The sequence below is a fragment of the Phocoena sinus genome, chromosome 15 (genome assembly GCF_008692025.1).
Source record: "Phocoena sinus isolate mPhoSin1 chromosome 15, mPhoSin1.pri, whole genome shotgun sequence".
Taxonomy (NCBI): domain Eukaryota; kingdom Metazoa; phylum Chordata; class Mammalia; order Artiodactyla; family Phocoenidae; genus Phocoena; species Phocoena sinus.
The window spans coordinates 24,472,844-24,491,073 of NC_045777.1; the positions used below are offsets into that span (position 1 = coordinate 24,472,844).

Below are 18,230 nucleotides of genomic sequence, written 5' to 3' on the forward strand. Positions count from 1 at the left end.
GATTAAGATTAAATGAAAAGATGTTTTCACTCTAATCCTGCTTGCCTGCCTTTCCTGCAGCCTTTCCTACTGGGGCTTTCTCAAAGCAGAGAACTACCAGGGTTTAAAATAAGATTTTTTAAATACAACTTTTATTATGAATCTTTAAACATAAAAAATATGTAAAGCGTAATAAAAGAGACACTCGTACTTCCTACCCAGGTTAATAATAAATAGGACCAATATCGTTGAAGCCCTCTGTGTTGTATCCTCCTCTGATTATAAAATAATATCATCCTCTAAATGTTGAAAATTATGTTGAAAAGGAAAAAGTCTCCTAAAATTTGTTCATTCCAACCTAGGTATTATAGAACCAAGGTCAGCTGCCACAGTGTCTCTATACCTGGTTGCTCTTGGCCTAAGCAGTGATTTGTAACTTTATTCCCCTGTGACACAGTTGAAGACACACAAGCCTATCACATTTAGGCCACACTTCCACGTGTATACAAAGGATTATGTTTTGTTTCTTCCTTTCTAGTTCCTCCACCTCCTTTTTTGGCATGTAAGTGTAAGTGATGTTACTTTAGGGATAAACTTTAGTCCACCCTTAATTTATGTATTTTAAAAGTGAATCCAAAAAAAAATGGATTCATTATGATGTCAATACTTTGTGTTATTTATTACAAATTGTTTGGGCACACCACACTTCCCATCAGTGAGTTACAGCAGCACAGTTGAGGCTGGGAGGTCACCAGTCTTTGGTGGTGGTCCAGAGGCATTATGAACAGGAAGGTGCCTTCTTCCCTCAGATACATCTGAATTCTTCTGTTAAATCCCAGGGGTTCTCACACACATTATTGCTTCCTTTCTACAGTTTGCAAACTGGAAGCCTGTAGGCTGAATTCAGCCTACGATATGTTTGAATTGTCATGCAGCATCCTGAACCAAACAGAAACCTGAATTTAAATGCCTTTAGCTAGAGCATCAGCTCTGCAGTTTGGCTCTGTCCACAGAACTACTACTGTCTTATACCAGCCCACTTCTCTTCTTCATTACCGGTCTGGCCCCTAAAGGCATATGAATTTTCATCCCTTGATTAATAAACTTGGTTTTTTATTATGTTATATGCACGTGTGTGTGTCCTAGCTTTCCCTCTCCACCATTCTGTCACAACAACCCAATCTATCTTATCATTAATGCCCTTTGGACTGCTGCCTCCAGCTTCTGGAACCTTTACAGTAGCCATGCCCTTAACTGTTACTTTCGAGAGAGGCTGCTGTATTGTCTGTGCTGCTCTCTTTGGTATTTATGCTGTCTGGTGGCCTAATTTTAAAGAAAAAGGCATTTGTATCATAGCCCTGACATCAAGGCTTCTACAGAAATTACAGTTCTTAACATGGGAACCTGAGTTAAACCTATAGAAATGCCATATGTTGTTGGCTTTATAAATGTAAAGAGGTTAGTTGGGCCTAAAACAAAAAAGGATTAAAAAGAAACTTCAAAACTGGATTCTGCACATTGTACTCATTGGTGCCATGTCTGTCATTGGCTAGAAGACATTGATTAGCTGTTAAACACAGGGTGTGACCCTGTGGATCAGCAGCATTTGATAGCTGCTCTGAAAATCTTGAGCCAACACTTCTGACTGCCAGGGCCAGCTGTCCTTATGCCTGTACCTTCGTAAAACTTTCCTAATGTATTTTTCATGCAACAGTGAAATAAATCTAGTTTGTGAAATTGTATGTATCCCAGTTATATGCCCGCTTTTTCCCACTGAACAACCTTTATTCTTGGTTAATGATCTTTTCATCCTTTCTGCTGATTGTGTAAGGTTTTGGTTCTAAAATGCCAAATAAAATCTTCACAAAAGAAAGAATCATTTGAGATGTTGCCTTCTAGAAATCTATAAGGCATTGTCCCTCAGAGTTCTTTTCCTGAAGTTATTTTTTATTCCTGAGGGCTGTGCTTCTTGCTTATTCTTCAATTATGGATTCATAGAAAATATTTCTCCAAATAAAGTTTTACATGTAAGAAAGTAAACAGAAATTAATATTCGTAAAAAGAACTTCAGTGCCCTCATTTTATTTTCAATGTGTGTATCAGCTTCTATTAGCTCCTACTATTTATTGAACTGATTTACATCGGAGGGGCAGTTTAATTCATTGGGTTTCCCAAAGAACTGAGCCTGAAGGATGCAGCATGGTGTGTGAAGCCAATGGATTGGAGTAATTTTAAATCCCTCTTCCTTAAGGAATTGAATCCTAGAATTTTATATCTTACTTCTGTTGAAAGAATAAAAAGGCTATCTTCAATGCTGGCGTTTTCAACAAAACCAAGTCTTAAAAAAATTAATCTGTGCTAACAGAAAAAAAGTGACTCTTAAATGCTTCATTCACAAGTACAATGAAATATTTACTATGCTTGCATGAGACCCCAATGCTGGGCGGTCAACTGTTTGCTGTTGATGGAGTTTTTCTCGTGTCATCTGAATGTTTGGCTGGTATAGACTTGGCCAGTTTCAGTGCATAGCACAGTGTCTATTACAGTCTTAGTGCGGTGATGCCTCATTCAAACCCTGAAGACTGAGGAGCTCCAGGTTCTTGATGCTTTGCTTTTTGCTTCCTTAAGCAGTGTGCCTCTTTGCTTATGTCAAAGAATGAGGGGCTGCCCATACCCGCCCTGGGAACGGGCACGCCTGAGCTGTTTGTGCACAGTCTGTGCAACCTAGATGAGTATTTCTTGGCTATACTCTAAAGGTAGCAAAGCTTTTCTTGCTGAAAATCTAACTTCCCTGATTTTGGGGGCTCGTTTTAGGTTATCCTTCTCAACCAGTTGAACAGAGGCCACTTCAGCAGATGCCTCCTCAGCTCATGCAGCATGTGGCGCCCCCACCCCAGCCACCACAGCAGCAGCCGCCGCCGCAGCCGCCGCCCCCCAGTCAGCCACAGTCTCAGCAGCAGCAGCAGCAAATGATGATGATGCTCATGATGCAGCAGGACCCCAAATCAGTTAGGCTTCCAGTCTCCCAGAGCGTCCATCCCCCAAGGGGCCCCCTGAATCCGGACTCCCAGAGAATGCCCATGCAACAGAGTGGCAGTGTGCCTGTCATGGTCAGTTTGCAAGGACCTGCCTCCGTGCCGCCATCACCTGATAAGCAAAGAATGCCAATGCCTGTGAATACTCCTTTGGGAAGCAATTCAAGGAAAATGGTATACCAGGAGAACCCCCAGAATCCTTCCAGCTCACCACTGGGAGAGATGTCCTCACTCCCTGAAGCAAGTGGCAGTGAAGTACCATCTGTCTCAGGAGGCCCAAATAACATGCCTTCACATTTAGTGGTTTCCCAGAATCAGTTAATGATGACAGGGCCAAAACCTGGACCATCACCCCTTTCAACAACTCAAGGTGCAACTCCCCAGCAGCCTCCTGTAAATTCCCTGCCCAGCTCTCATGGCCACCACTTTCCAAATGTGGCTGCCCCAACCCAAACATCTAGGCCTAAAACACCAAACAGAGCCAGCCCCAGACCCTATTATCCTCAGACACCCAACAACCGCCCTCCCAGCACAGAACCTTCAGAAATCAGTCTATCACCAGAAAGACTCAATGCCTCCATAGCAGGACTCTTCCCCCCACAGATTAATATTCCTTTACCTCCCAGGCCAAATTTAAACAGAGGCTTTGATCAACAGGGCCTAAATCCAACAACTTTGAAGGCCATCGGACAAGCACCTTCAAATCTTACCATGAATAATCCTTCCAATTTTGCTGCCCCACAGACTCACAAATTAGATTCTGTGGTGGTGAATTCTGGAAAGCAGTCTAATTCTGGAGCAACAAAACGGGCAAGTCCAAGCAACAGTCGCAGGTCTAGTCCTGGGTCAAGTAGGAAAACCACCCCAAGTCCAGGGAGACAAAATTCAAAAGCCCCTAAACTTACTCTTGCCTCTCAAACGAATGCAACCTTGTTGCAAAATGTGGAGTTGCCAAGAAACGTATTGGTCAGTCCTACTCCTTTGGCCACCCCCCCTGTACCTGGAAGCTTCCCTAACAGCGGGCTGAATCCTCAGAATCCTACCATGCCTGTGGCTGCAATAGGGGGTGTTCTTGAGGAAAACAAGGAGAGCTTGACTATGCCTCAGGACAGCGACTCCCAGAATTCCCAGGGTAGGAAGGAGCAGGTAAACGTTGAGCTAAAAGCAGTCCCTGCCCAAGAAGTTAAAATTGCCCCTGAAGATCAATCCAAAAAGGATGGGCAACCTTCGGATACTAACAAACTTCCCAGTATCGAAGAGAACAAAAATTTGGTGTCTCCTGCTATGAGGGAAGCACCAACATCGTTAAGTCAACTTCTTGATAACTCTGGAGCTCCTAATGTGACCATTAAACCCCCTGGGCTTACAGATCTGGAAGTAACACCTCCAGTAGTTTCTGGAGAGGACCTGAAAAAAGCATCTGTCATTCCCACACTGCAGGATTCGTCTTCTAAAGAACCCTCTAATTCCCTAAATTTACCTCACAGTAACGAGCCATGTTCAACCCTTGTGCATCCAGAATTGAGTGAGGTCAGTTCTAATGTTGCACCAAGCATCCCTCAAGTAATGTCAAGACCTGTCAGCTCTTCCTCCATTTCCACTCCTTTGCCCCCAAATCAGATAACTGTTTTTGTAACTTCCAATCCCATCACAACTTCAGCTAACACATCAGCAGCTCTGCCAACTCACCTGCAGTCTGCATTAATGTCAACAGTTGTCACAATGCCCAATGTGGGTAGCAAGGTTATGGTTTCTGAGGGACAGTCAGCTGCTCAGTCAAATGCCCGGCCTCAGTTCATTACACCTGTCTTTATCAATTCATCCTCAATAATTCAGGTTATGAAAGGATCACAGCCAAGCACAATTCCTGCAACCCCACTGACAACCAACTCTGGCTTGATGCCTCCCTCTGTTGCAGTCGTTGGCCCTTTACACATACCTCAGAATATAAAATTTTCTTCTGCTCCTGTACTGCCTAATGCCCCCTCCAGTAGTCCTGCTGCAAACATACAGACAGGTCGACCCTTGGTCCTTAACTCACGAGCCACCCCTGTTCAGCTTCCTTCCCCACCTTGTACAACTTCTCCAGTTGTCCCTCCTCATCCCCCTGTCCAGCAAGTAAAAGAACTGAATCCAGAGGAGACTAGTCCTCAGGTGAGCACCTCAGCAGATCAGAGCACTCTGCCCTCTTCACAGTCAACCACAGTGGTTTCTCCCCTTTTGACCAATAGTCCAGGCTCCTCTGTCAACCGGCGAAGCCCAGTCTCATCTAGTAAGGGCAAAGGAAAAGTGGACAAAATCGGCCAGATTTTGCTGACCAAGGCGTGTAAAAAAGTTACAGGCTCTCTTGAGAAAGGGGAAGAACAATATGGTGCAGATGGAGAAACTGAAGGCCAAGGGCTAGAGACCACAGCTCCAGGGCTCATGGGAACAGAGCAGTTATCCACAGAGCTGGACAGTAAAACCCCAACACCCCCAGCACCCACTCTGCTAAAAATGACCTCTAGCCCTGTGGGCCCAGGCTCCGCCTCAGCAGGACCCAGCTTACCTGGCAGTACTCTCCCCACCAATGTACGCTCGATAGTAACCACTCTGGTACCCTCTGAGCTCGTCTCCGCGGCGCCGACCACAAAAAACAATCATATTGGCATAGCATCTGAGCCACTTGCAGGTGGCCTAGTGGAGGAGAAGGTGGGATCTCATCCAGAGCTTCTACCCAGCATAGGTATGTACTTGGGGCCTGGCATCATCTCGTGTCAATTTTTGATGACCTATCCCACAAGAGAAAGCATGACTCCTTTTCTACTTGGAGGAAGAAGAATGGGCTAAATGGCAATAGTGATAGTTTCATTTATTTGAAGTACATTGGGAAATATACTTCCCTTTTAAAATCCCACGTTGTTTACATTCATTAATATGGTTCTCTCTCAGCTCCTGAAATAATCATATACCTTTTATTTACATAAAATTTTTCATTTTACAAAGAAGCATTTTCACCTGTGTTACATCATCTTCATACCAACCATGTCAGGTAGCCCTAACCCCATTCTGCGGGTGAGAAGATTGAAGCTCAGAGTTCAGTATTCATTCAAAGTCTATACTGTGAGCCTCCAGTTTAACCATGTCCCTTAAGGGTAAACAGCAGTTTCTGCAGGTTCTCCTTACTGTGGTAAAGACTTGCTCTCAACTGTTCAGAGCAGGTTTCTTATAGCCCCTTCCTCATTGTACTCTATCCCAGGGACTCTTCCCTTCTGACTGGCTACTCCAGGGGAGAGCTTTCCAGAAAACCAGCTTTCATGGTAATAGACATGGGAGGAGCAAAGTGGTTGAGAGATAGGCTTAGGTTGGTGCCAGCATTTTCCAGCTGTTTGGGCTTAGGCAAGTTACTTGACTACTCCAAACTTTAGTTTCCTCCTTTGTAAAATGGGGACAATAGTAGTTGTAAGAATTCAATGAGATAATGTATATAACATTTTTAGCACGGGGCTAGGATATAGTAATCATTCAATAATAGGTAAAGAATTCTTATTGCCAGTTTCTTTTTGATGCAATCTCTTTGAAAATTAGACCATTCCATTCATGTATTTCTAGTTCAGGTTATTTCCTATGTACTGGTAAGGTGGGCTAATGATGGAAACGTAGATGTCCTTACATCTACCCTCCTTCCCTTGGCATTTCCCCCCGCACCCGCCCCTCCCCACACATACGTAATGTTCCTCCTTCTGTGAGGCTTAAGTGGTACAGAAGCTCTATTTCCCCAGAGTGGAATCACTCAAACACTGCCAAAGCTCAAAGGACCTTTGCTGTATCCTAGGCCAGCCTATAGCACCTGTTTATGCAGCTAAAATGCTTCGAGGGGCAGGAGGAGGGGCAGAAAGAACACAAGCTTCTGGTAGGATCAAGGTTCAAATTCTAGCTCCACTGGTACCAGTTGCAGTTGGATAAATCCCTTAACCTCTTGTAAGCCATGTACTTCACCAGTAAACTGGAGATTGTAATTCCTGCCTCCCAGAATTTATACAAAGATTCACTGAGCGGGCTTAGCGTAAAAGCCAGCACACTGCCTCACACAGAGCCCTGGAAAGGTTAATTCCCCTTCTCTCTGCCTATTCACTTCAAAACTAGAGATACAGGGAGGGATAAAGGCCTTTAAGGAGTTCTTTGCCCTTGGAGGAGACAGAGACTTCATAAGGCTGGGTGCTGTGTATTCCTGGTTCTAGTTCTGTTGATGTAGGTGAGCCCTAAGAATTTTTTAAAAACCTGGTGTAACTTAAATATATTCTCCACTATTAAATGTTTCCATTCTACTTCCTTTCAGGGAACCTTTCCCTCTGATACCAAGAGAATAACGATGAAGTTGTTAGAAAATAACTTTTATCTGGATCCTGTGTAATCCTAGAGAAATATAGGAGCGTTAGGGAGATGAACCAGTAGTTGGAAAAAAAACTTCTCAATTTCAGTTAAGATTATTTCCATTCATTTTCAAGGGGCTTCTGTGCTTTTACCTTGAAAGTGTGAGAAACCAATACTGGAGTAAAAAATAAAAGTTAAGGTACAGTTTTAAGCTTTATTAGATAAGCATCCAAAATAAATTCTTAACACAAATGTATCATTGACTAAGCAGGGAGAGATATCTATAAAAGTCACAATTTCCACATGAGGGTAAAACTTATTGTTGTAGAGTTTATCTAGGATGGTAGACTGAGTGTCAAGATGGGAGGACATAACCTTGAGTGACTGTGGCATATCTATGTCTTCAATCTTTACGGTATGATCCCAGAAGTTCCCATTCTAGAGTACATTGTGTATTCTATTCCATTCCTCTTCAATCGCCTGAGTTCTCTCTGTCCTTCAAAGCCTAATTCTGATGTTTCTCCCTTTAGTGTACCTTCAGATTTCTTAATCTAGAATTGATCTCCCTTGCTTTGGACTCCCATAGTACTTTATACGTTATGAATCTGCTTCATATAACATCACAGTTGACTCCAGAGTACCACTTGTGCATATCTTTAATACTAGACTGAGTCCTGATGGGCAAGAAGAATGGAATTTGGTCTCTAAGGGTGCCTGGCACAGAGCCTTGCCCTTAGTAAGTTCTTGGTAATTGATAGATAAAATAAGTAGATAACATATCAAATTGATTTGATTCATTAAATATGAATTGAATACCTGCTTTATGCCCATCACACTTGTCAGGTGCTATAGAAAAGTACACAATATATGATTCATTTCAGGTCTCAAGGAATGTAGTCTTTAGAGGGTTGAGACAGTTTTTTAAATGCTAAGGTTGAATGGTATAATTGTCCTTCTGAAAGTGGTTTGGGTTGCCTACTAAAGTATGCTTTGGGGTTTTTTAGAGTACTGGGCAGAACTTGACCCCAAGAAGCAAAAATTATGGGTGCTGTTGTCCTCATGGCCATATCCTTCCTTGATCTTGGCACATACAAAAAGGAAAAACAGACCCCCCCTGGCATTAGTCTTTGTTACTGAGGGTTAGTTAATTTTTTAAGCAAGTTTTGGAATGTACTGTACTTTCAAAGTTAACTTCAAGTACTGCTTTCTAAGAATATGTGTATTTTAGCAGTTACTTAGCCCTTGATTCAGTCAATGCTTTCTGCTTTGTTTAGAAAAGAATGTTAAAGCCCTGTTTCTTTTCTTTTTTTTTTTTTTTTTTTTTCTTGCCTTAGCCCCTTCACAGAGTTTAGTCCCAAAGGAAACTCCAGCCACAGCACTGCAGGGGTCTGTTCCCAGACCAGGTAAGGCCCACCTTGGAAAAATTTCTTGAGTAGAATAGGTTACATGTGAAGGAACCACTGCTGTCCTCAATGTGCCAGGAAGTGGCTGAAACTATCTTATCTATTTGCTTCAGAGCAGACTTCGGTTGAGTGGCAGAGCTTATGCAGTACTATTTGAAGTTATCTTTCCCCTGACCAGCTTGCTCTCTGACGCATTCCTCGTGTCAGCCAGGGAACTCAAGAAGGACATCTCAGTGCCCATTGTCTGCCACCAAGCCGTGGGTGGTTTCCATTGCAGAGTTTGCCCTGTTCCATGACCCTGGCACCCATAGCTGGCAGCTGACTGATTGGCATACAGTAACTCACTGGGGTGGGAGGCATTACTGCATTAAGACAGTAATTGCATTATCATGACAGGAGTGGAGGCTTGTTCCGAAAACCTCCGCGGCAGTGAGGTAGCCATTCCTCAGGGAGTCAGAGTCATTTCAGTCATGTCTAGATGGCGTTAAGTTTCTTCCCATGACCAAGATATTGTAAATAGCACTAGGGATGATGTTTCTGGAAGGTGGAGCCCATGGTAATCTGACAAATAAGTACTGTGAAATGCTGGCTCAGCTCTGAATGCATGAGGATCTTGATGGCAGTAACAGCCGTCAAGATTAGACTGCCAAAGCAGATAAAGATTATAGATTTATTACAGTTTAGTCTTACCTGGCTCTTTGTCATTGTAGGTTATTGGGGGATACCCCCCCACAAAAAAAGAAGTGTGACTGCTTTCCACAAGGAGGTTAGAGTCTCGCTGACAATACAGTTCACACACTTGACAAAATTAAAAAAAAAAAAAAGTTTAATTTTGAATCTAAGTCAGTAAAAGTAAGGTAGAAGTTGGGAATTCCCTGGCAGTCCAGTGGTCAGGACTCTGTGCTCTCACTGCCGAGGGCCCAGGTTCAGTCCCTGGTCGGGGAACTAAAATCCCACAAGCTGCACAGTGTGGCCAGAAAAAATTAAAAATAAATAAAATTTAAAATATTTTTTTAAAAAGTAAGGTAAAAGTTGTGATTATTTTAAAACCTGCTTCAGGGTGCCATGTCCTATATGATGGATAGGACTTTCTATTGTACATTCTTTGGGTAAAACCAGGCCTCTGAAAAAATGGATAAGCAAAAAACATTTTAGCCACCCAGATTCGTTTGCTACCAACTACCCACATGATACCTGAGAAGAGTAGAAATGGAACAAATTCTTCAGAGAAGGAATTAGATAGTAAAACTCATTTTTGATGAGAAAAGGAGCAACTAGAAAGGAGAAGGGAATTCCGTCTCCTGCCCAACTCTTTTCTCCAGAAGATGGACTTTACCATATCATATGTCCTCCTTCTCAGAGTAATTTGCTGAAGAATCTTTTCCTTTTAAAAGTTTGGCTCAAATGAATCTCCTTAAAATACTGCCTACGCCAATAATTGCCTTCACCAAAACCCCTTTGATCTCCACTTATATGAATTAGCTGTGATAGTGTTAAAATTGTCAAAAGCATTGAGTTTTGTTTCAAAAGAACAAACTAACCAAAATTTTTTGTAGTAAACCTCTTTTGACTTGAGCCATTTTTATTTTTGAGCACACATTTCCTGAGTTTCTTTGCTCCAGTAGAGCCAACAAGGCAGCAGAGACTCAGTGAGTTGGTATCTATTTCTTGTGGAGGGGGTTCCAGGTTTTATGAGTTAGATATGGGGAGCTAAATAACAAATGAGAAGCATGGATTCTCCTCTGCCAGCATCTTTCATTGAAGGCAGAGTAGGACAGCCTCTACGTGAAGGCTGCATCAACATGAGCATCATAGCAATACCAATAATAGCTAATACTGAGTTATTACTAAGTGCTGCTGTACTAAGTTTTTTATATGTGTTATTTAATCTTTTTAACTTTGAGGTGGGTAAAGTGGTTGTCGCCATTTTTCAGATGAGACATTGAGCACAGAGAGGTCAAGCTGTTTGCCCAAGGTCACATGGCTAATAAGCAGTGAGGTCAAAATAACCCAGTCACTCTGACTCCACTGCCTTCAAGGAGGTTACTGTGTAATAAGTAGGGTAGGTTAGACATGTACACTGTGTTTCAGGTGTTGAATTCCCTGAAACGGGGGACAGGGAAAGCACTGTGGGAGACCAGAGGCAGGAGAGATGACTGCTATCTGATGCATCAGGGATGATCTTTTGGAAAAGATGGAACTACCTAAAGGCATATAATGGAAGAAGATGTTTTCCTGCTGGTGCTAATAAAGAAGTGCCTGGTAAACACATAGGATGCTCATTTAAGCAAAACCCTGCTAGACAAATGACAGAGATTTTCCTTTTTTAGAGGGCATTGCTGAGAGGTTGAGGAAGAGAGGAACATAATGGGGTGTATAGGTGATGTCTCAGAGTAAAGCAGTCTGCTCTCTAAAACTCAGGAATTCCTTTGGAGGAGAATGCATCCTTAATAGATATTTAAGACATACTGGAAGATTACTGTTTAAAAAAAAAATGTCAAGAGGGAAGAGATATTCTAAGAATGAAAACAGTCTCTTCTACATGAGAGGAAGAGGATTATTTTACTAAAATAGTTATAGCTGGATGAAATATGAGCCAGGCAATGTAATTTAGTTACGTTGATCCAAACAGGATTACTTCACAGTATGGAGTAGAAATAAAAATAGACTGAATAAGTATCTTATGCTCCAGACAACTGAGTTGTGTCCATGCCAACTCTGTCTGTTTACTACGTTAGGGTGAGGATCCTGCTGCGCATGGAGACCCGTTAGCCTAAACAAGGCATTCAGAATTCTCATAGACACCTAGCTTCTCCCTGTGGACATATACACCAGAAGCTCCTACATCTCATTTCTGTCCTTTGTATTTTTAACAGAACTCGAGGCAAATGCTGCCGTAGTCTCTGGACAAAGGTAAGATGATCACTTCTGCAGACTTAGCATGAATATGGCGTAAGCCTCTTTGAAAGGTATCATCTTTCTCAGCCTTTAAACCTTTCCTCACCTTGTCGTTTTCCTTCACTCTTTGTACCAGTTTTTTTCCTGCTGAAGTAGGGAGCTGTCATGAGTACCATCCCCTCAGAGGTAACATTTCTTTTAACAAAACTTGGCTAAGTTCCTGCCTTTTGTGGTTGTTTTGAAAATTGGATGACATAACATTTTCAGCACTCAGCATAGTGAGTAAATAGTAAGCATTCAATATATAGGAGCTGTTGGGTCGTATGGTAGTTCTATTTGTAGTTTTTTAAAGAACCTCCATACTGTTCTCCATAGTGGCTGTATCAATTTACATTCCCACCAGCAGTGCAAGAATGTTCCCTTTTCTCCACACCCTCTCCAGCATTTATTGTCTCTAGATTTTTTGATGATGGCCATTCTGACCATTGTGAGATGATACCTCATTGTAGTTTTGATTTGCATTTCTCTAATGATTAATGATGTTGAGCATTCTTTCATGTGTTTGTTGGCAATCTGTATATCTTCTTTGGAGAAATGTCTATTTAGGTCTTCTGCCCATTTTTGGATTGGGTTGTTTGTTTTTTTGTTATTGAGCTGCATGAGCTGCTTGTAAATTTTGGAGATTAATCCTTTGTCAGTCCCACTACTGGGCATATACCCTGAGAAAACCATAATTCAAAAAGAGTCATGTACCAAAATATTCATTGCAGCTCTATTTATAATAGCCAGGAGATGGAAGCAACCTAAGAGTCCATCATTGGATGAATGGATAAAGAAGATGTGGCACATATATACAATGGAATATTACTCAGCCATAAAAAGAAATGAAATTGAGTTATTTGTAGTGAGGTGGATGGACCTAGAGTCTGTCACACAGAGTGAAGTAAGTCAGAAAGAGAAAAACAAATAACCGTATGCTAACACATATATATGGAATCTAAGAAAAAAAAAAAAAACGGTCATGAAGAACCTAGGGGTAAGATGGGAATAAAGACACAGACCTGCTAGAGAATGGACTTGAGGACATGGGGAAGGGGAAGGGGAAGCTGGGACAAAGTGAGAGAGTGGCATGGACATATATACATTACCAAACGTAAGATAGATAGCTAGTGGGAAGCAGCTGCATAGCACAGGGAGATCAGCTCGGTGCTTTGTGACCACCTAGAGGGGTGGGATAGGGAGGGTGGGAGGGAGGGAGATGCAAGAGGGGAGAGATATGGGAACATGTGTATGCATAACTGATTCACTTTGTTATAAAGCAGAAACTAACACACCATTGTAAAGCAATTATACTCCAATAAAGATGTTAAAAAATTTATATATATATATATATATAGGAGCTGTTGCCATCATTGTCATTAATAATAGTCCTTGCAACACCTTCTAAGTATAGCTGTTTGATCCTCAAGAGAAAGAATGGCAGATGGGGTCTGAGCGCAGAACCCATGCTTTTTCTTTTATACTGTGCTACCCCACATAACCTAACAAAATGAAATACAACTGTGGCTTCAACCTCATTAGCCCCATGGAGAGAAGTATTATCGTATTACAAAAGTCATTCCTTTTTTAATGTAGGACTGTACTAGATAACATTTTAAAGAATTTATCATACTTGTACATCAACTTAGGTTGTAGAACCGCTTCACAGTCATTTTCTCATTTAATTATCATATCAACCCTGTGAGGTGGTTATAATAGCCAACATTTATTTGAATGCTGTTCTATGCCATATATTGGGCTAAAAGCTCCCTAGATGTATTATCTCATTTAATTTTCACGGTATCTATTAGGAAAGGAAATTCTGTCTTACAGATGAGGAACCTAAAGCTCAGAGAGGTTAACTAAATTGCCCAAAGCCACAGATTCAGTAAATGGTGAAGCTGAGATTCACACCCAGGCCTTCTGCCTCCAGAGCTCTCACACTTAATGTATTACAGCAGACAAGATGGGGATTTATAGATCAAGAATCTGAAACAGAGAGAAAGTTAAATATCGTGGCCAATAAATGCATAGGTAAGACTTGATCCTTGTTCTTCTGACTCCAAATTCATTGCTATTCCTACTACCTGTCTAGTTTTATTTGGATTGGGCTTACGTTTGAATTCATTTGCATATCTCAAAGTATACACCAACTATGTGGCTAGAGAAAGAAGAGATAATCAGACCAAAAATACCTTGTTGGTGTTTGTTCCCTAAGTTACCTGATCATTGACCATATAAACACCAGGACAGTATTGCTGAGGCTTTTGTTTTGCCAGGAGAAAGAGGAACCTCCATTAGGAATCTTATTCCTCAGAGGCTTTGACCATTTTCTGGGCTCCTAGCCAGAAAGCCATCCTTACCACCTAAAAAGATGTGTAAATCCCCCTGACTTGCAGTTCTACCCCAGCTCCAGTCTCACCTCTCCTTGACATGCCTTGGCTTGTGTGGGACAGTTGTTAGATGTAAAGCTAGGGTAATGAACAGTGTGGCCAAGTTCCCAGGCATAGTGCCACTAACAAAGGGTCCTCTGTCAGGAGTAAACGATGGAGGGGTAGGGATATTTGACAATCAGGCCATGGTTAAGAAGCTTACAATGTATCGGAAGACACAAGACACTAAAAACATGCTGTACAGCCTGATGGGTGCTCTAGAATGCCAGACACAGACTGTGAACCCAAAAGACAAAAGAGACAGCTCCACTTGGGGAGTAAGGTCATGGAAGACTTCCCAGAAGGGGCATCCCTGTGACCAGTTTTTTGTTTTGTTTTTGTTGCATTACTTTTGTTTCCATTCCATGTCTTACAAGTAAATTTAATCAACTCTTTTTTTTTTAATGATTTTAACGTGAGTTTTTTGAACCATGAAAGTAGTAAAAGTTTACTGCGGGTAACTTGAAATTCAGATCAGAGAATTACAAAGAAGAAAATCACCAGTTAGCCAATATTCCTACACCTCAGCAGTATTCACTGTGTATATTTTAGTTGTTCTTCTAGTTCTCTTCACAGAGTATATACAGATAGAAATAGAGTTAAAACACTCCAGTGTTTTATATATATATACTCTAGTGTTTATCTATAGATCTAACACTGTGTGTTAGATATATAGTATTATATACACATATATATACACATATATATATCTCACACCCATTCATTCATATGTGGTTACATATATACTTAATATGTATTATAATGAAAATGAGAGTATACTATTCATAATGTTGGTAGCTGTTTTTTTCCCCCACAATAATATATTATGAACAGTTTTTATCATTAAATAACCTTCTGCAGCATGATTTTTTTCATGACTCCATTTGGATGTGCTGTGGTTTAGTTAACTAATGTACTATCACTGTTAAGCATTTAGCACTTCTATCTTCATTAATATAAATAAAATGCTTTGGCATCCTTGTGTGTAATTAGCTCTGTAAAAAGATTTGTTTCCTTAGGCACCTAAAAATGGAATTGCTGAGCCAGAGGATTACACCAGGGTGTCTCAGCCTCAGCGTTATTGACTGTTTGGATGAGATAATTCTGTGTGGGGTGTGGGGCAGGGAGCCGTTTTATGCATTATAGGATGTTTAGTGTCATCCCTGGCCTCTACCCAAAAGGTGCCAGTAGCATATCCTCCCAGTCATGACAATCAAAAATGTCTCCAGACATTGCTGAATGTTCCTAGGAGGCAAAATTGCCCCCTACTGAGAATCATTGGGTTGCACAATTTATACTCCATTAGGAGTTTTTGTCCCTGTACCCTCAATAATACTGGATATTACCATTTTTTAATCTTCACATACTAAAAAAAGGGGATTGAGGTAGGAGCAATCAGTAGTATACCCAGCAGTGTATTGTGAGTATATTCTCGTGTATATTCTATAATGTGACTTGTAATATGCCATTATCTAACTCTACTAGGCGCATAGTAAATGCCAGTGTATGTTGTTAATTTCCTAGATTTTTAGGTACTATTAATTTTTGAAGGGAAATATTCTTATCTTAGGAAAATGGGTGAGGAAGTTTGATGATTTTTGTTCCAAGTTCTTAATGTGTTTTACCACAATCTCACCAGCATTATACTTAAATATTTTATTTTTACTAATGTAACAAGCTGGACTCACTTTTAAATTGTCAGTAATATTAGAGCATAATTGTGCTTATTGTCCCAGAGTGGAACATTGTCTCTCCAGAATGATTATGTAGTTCTTAGTCTCCTGCCTTGTGAATGAAACTGTTATCTTTATTTTTTGTGTGACTTGATTCCCTCACCTCCTTGGACTTTGTGCTTCTCTCTGTCAGCAGTGAGCCCAAAGAGATACCTGAGAAGTCCAAAACTCCAAGCCGAAGAAACTCCCGAACTGAAGAGCCAGCTGTGGCTTCTGAAAGTGTGGAAAATGGACATCGTAAGCGATCCTCTCGGCCTGCTTCAGCCTCCAGCTCTACTAAAGGTTAGCTGTGGGCTGCAGAGGCTATTTCTGAGTCAAATAGAAGAATAGGGTTCTTATCACAGCAGCAGAGGACTTTGCCCTTCGTCTTTGCTTCTTTTCCTCAAATTTTCAAGTTACTTTTACGTCTACTGCTTGTTTGGTCCTTCCTTTATTTGTTAGTTCATTTAACTATGTGTTTTCTCCGTGTGTGTGTGTGTGTGTGTGTGTGTGTGTGTGTGTGTGTACTTGTGTACAACAGCAGCAAGATCATAACAGGGCAGATTGATTCATGATCACCACTTCAGACAGGTCCTCAGTATGGCCCCACCATCTTTCTGTGTTTTTGTGGTCAACTCTTTTTCCTACTCTCTACTCTTTTTAAACCTCTGGCTCCTATTTTATGTCCTCTTTTTCAGCAGAGACTCTCACCTCTTCAAAGAGAAAACAGAACTCCCTCAACTCTCACTACCAGGACATAAATCTACCAGTGTCCTCTTTTGCTCATACTATAATAGAGCAACTGTCGCTCCTTAAGTCCAAGGCCAATTCCTTCACTTGTGCCTTTGATCCCATCTTCTCTGACCTTACAGAGAATCTTACACAACCAGTTTTCTCTTCTCTATTGACTGCTGTCTCTTTTTTGGATGAACTCTGCCCTTGGCTTCTCTGACCCAGAACTCTCAATAGTTTTCTGTCTACTTCTCTGGCTGTTCCTTCTCAGACTCTGTACACGTTACATTAGATATTGGTCTACTCAGACTTTAATCCTGAGTCACCTTTTCTCTTCAACTTCTATTTTTTCCCTAACTAATCTCATTCATGCCTCCCTTCTTTAGTTATAACCTTTCACAGATGACTCATAAACTTGTTTTCTAGTGCAGACCTATAGATCTAACACTATGTATTAGATATATAGTATATATAGAGAGATCTTAGACAACTCCACGTTCATCCTTAACAGGACTGCAAACTCAACATGTCTAAAAACAGACCTTTGATTTTTCACCCCTGATGTCAGGTCCTTTGCCGTTGTTCCCGTACTACCATCTATCTGTCCATTAGGCATGTCCTCCTTGACACCTCTCTCCTTCACCTTCACATCCATCACAAAAAGCTGCTGGTTTTATCTCAGATGATTCAAATTCATCCATGTTTCCCCATCTTCATTGCTACCTTGGCTTAAAACCCTTCAATGGTTTACCATTATAATTAGGATTAAAGTCTAAAAGCGTCAACATAGACCACAAGGTCCTATCTGGTTTGGCCCCTGTCAACTTCTTCCAGCCTCATTTGACTTCCCTTAGCAACATCCTCTCATCACATACCATCCTCTCATCACAAGCCTGGGTATATGTGACACCTACTGTAGGGAGTATTCATCTATCTTCCCTCTCTTCTCCTCATTAACTTCCCACTCTTCCTACTTATCTTAGCTCAGTTGTCACTGCTATGAGGAATCATAGCACCATGTTCTTCTCCTTCATAACACCACAGTTGTAAATTTAGGTCTATTTATGTGGTAGGTAATTAATATACATACTCTGTTAGGGCAGGAGATGTCTGGTTTTGCTCACCACTGTATCCCTGGTGCCTACTGTGACGCCTAATACAAAAGGAGTACAATCAGTATTTATTAAATTAATAACTATCTATCAACTATTTATTTAAGTACTTACTACATGCTAGGCTCTAGGTATATAATAGTGAAAAAACATATGGAGTCTCTGTCTTCCTCACATCGATTATATGCTAGCCAGAAAGACTTTAATATTATATGCATTTATGATAGCAAAGTTATATGGTACTATAGGGGCATATATTGGGTTGGCCAAAAAGTTTGTTCAGTTATGTCCGTAAGATGGCTCTAGTAGCATTTAGTTGTCTTTAACTTCATTCGAAACAATTTTGTTAGATTTTATTTTGACAGCTGTCATATCAGCGTGCATTTAAAAAAAAAACTTACCAAGGGCTTCCCTGGTGGCGCAGTGGTGGAGAGTCCACCTGCGGATGCAGGGGACACGGGTTTGTGCCCCAGTCTGGGAAGATCCCACATGCCGCGGAGCGGCTGGGCCCATGAGCCATGGCCGCTGAGCCTGC

At 41.2% G+C, this 18,230-nt stretch overlaps 1 protein-coding gene across 8 annotated transcripts in view; it reads left to right on the forward strand.

Annotated features, from left to right (window-relative positions):
* NCOA6 (nuclear receptor coactivator 6) overlaps positions 1-18,230 on the forward strand; it is a 96,548-nt gene that overhangs the window by 71,561 nt on the left and 6,757 nt on the right. For 7 of the 8 annotated variants that reach the window (XM_032604787.1, XM_032604788.1, XM_032604786.1 and 4 more), the window contains 4 exons: positions 2,794-5,739; positions 8,702-8,770; positions 11,647-11,683; positions 16,006-16,154. In XM_032604787.1, the coding sequence (XP_032460678.1) occupies positions 2,794-5,739; positions 8,702-8,770; positions 11,647-11,683; positions 16,006-16,154 (3,201 nt within the window). The remainder of the gene's footprint in view (positions 1-2,793; positions 5,740-8,701; positions 8,771-11,646; positions 11,684-16,005; positions 16,155-18,230) is intronic. The other variant, XM_032604790.1, reaches the window with a different exon arrangement.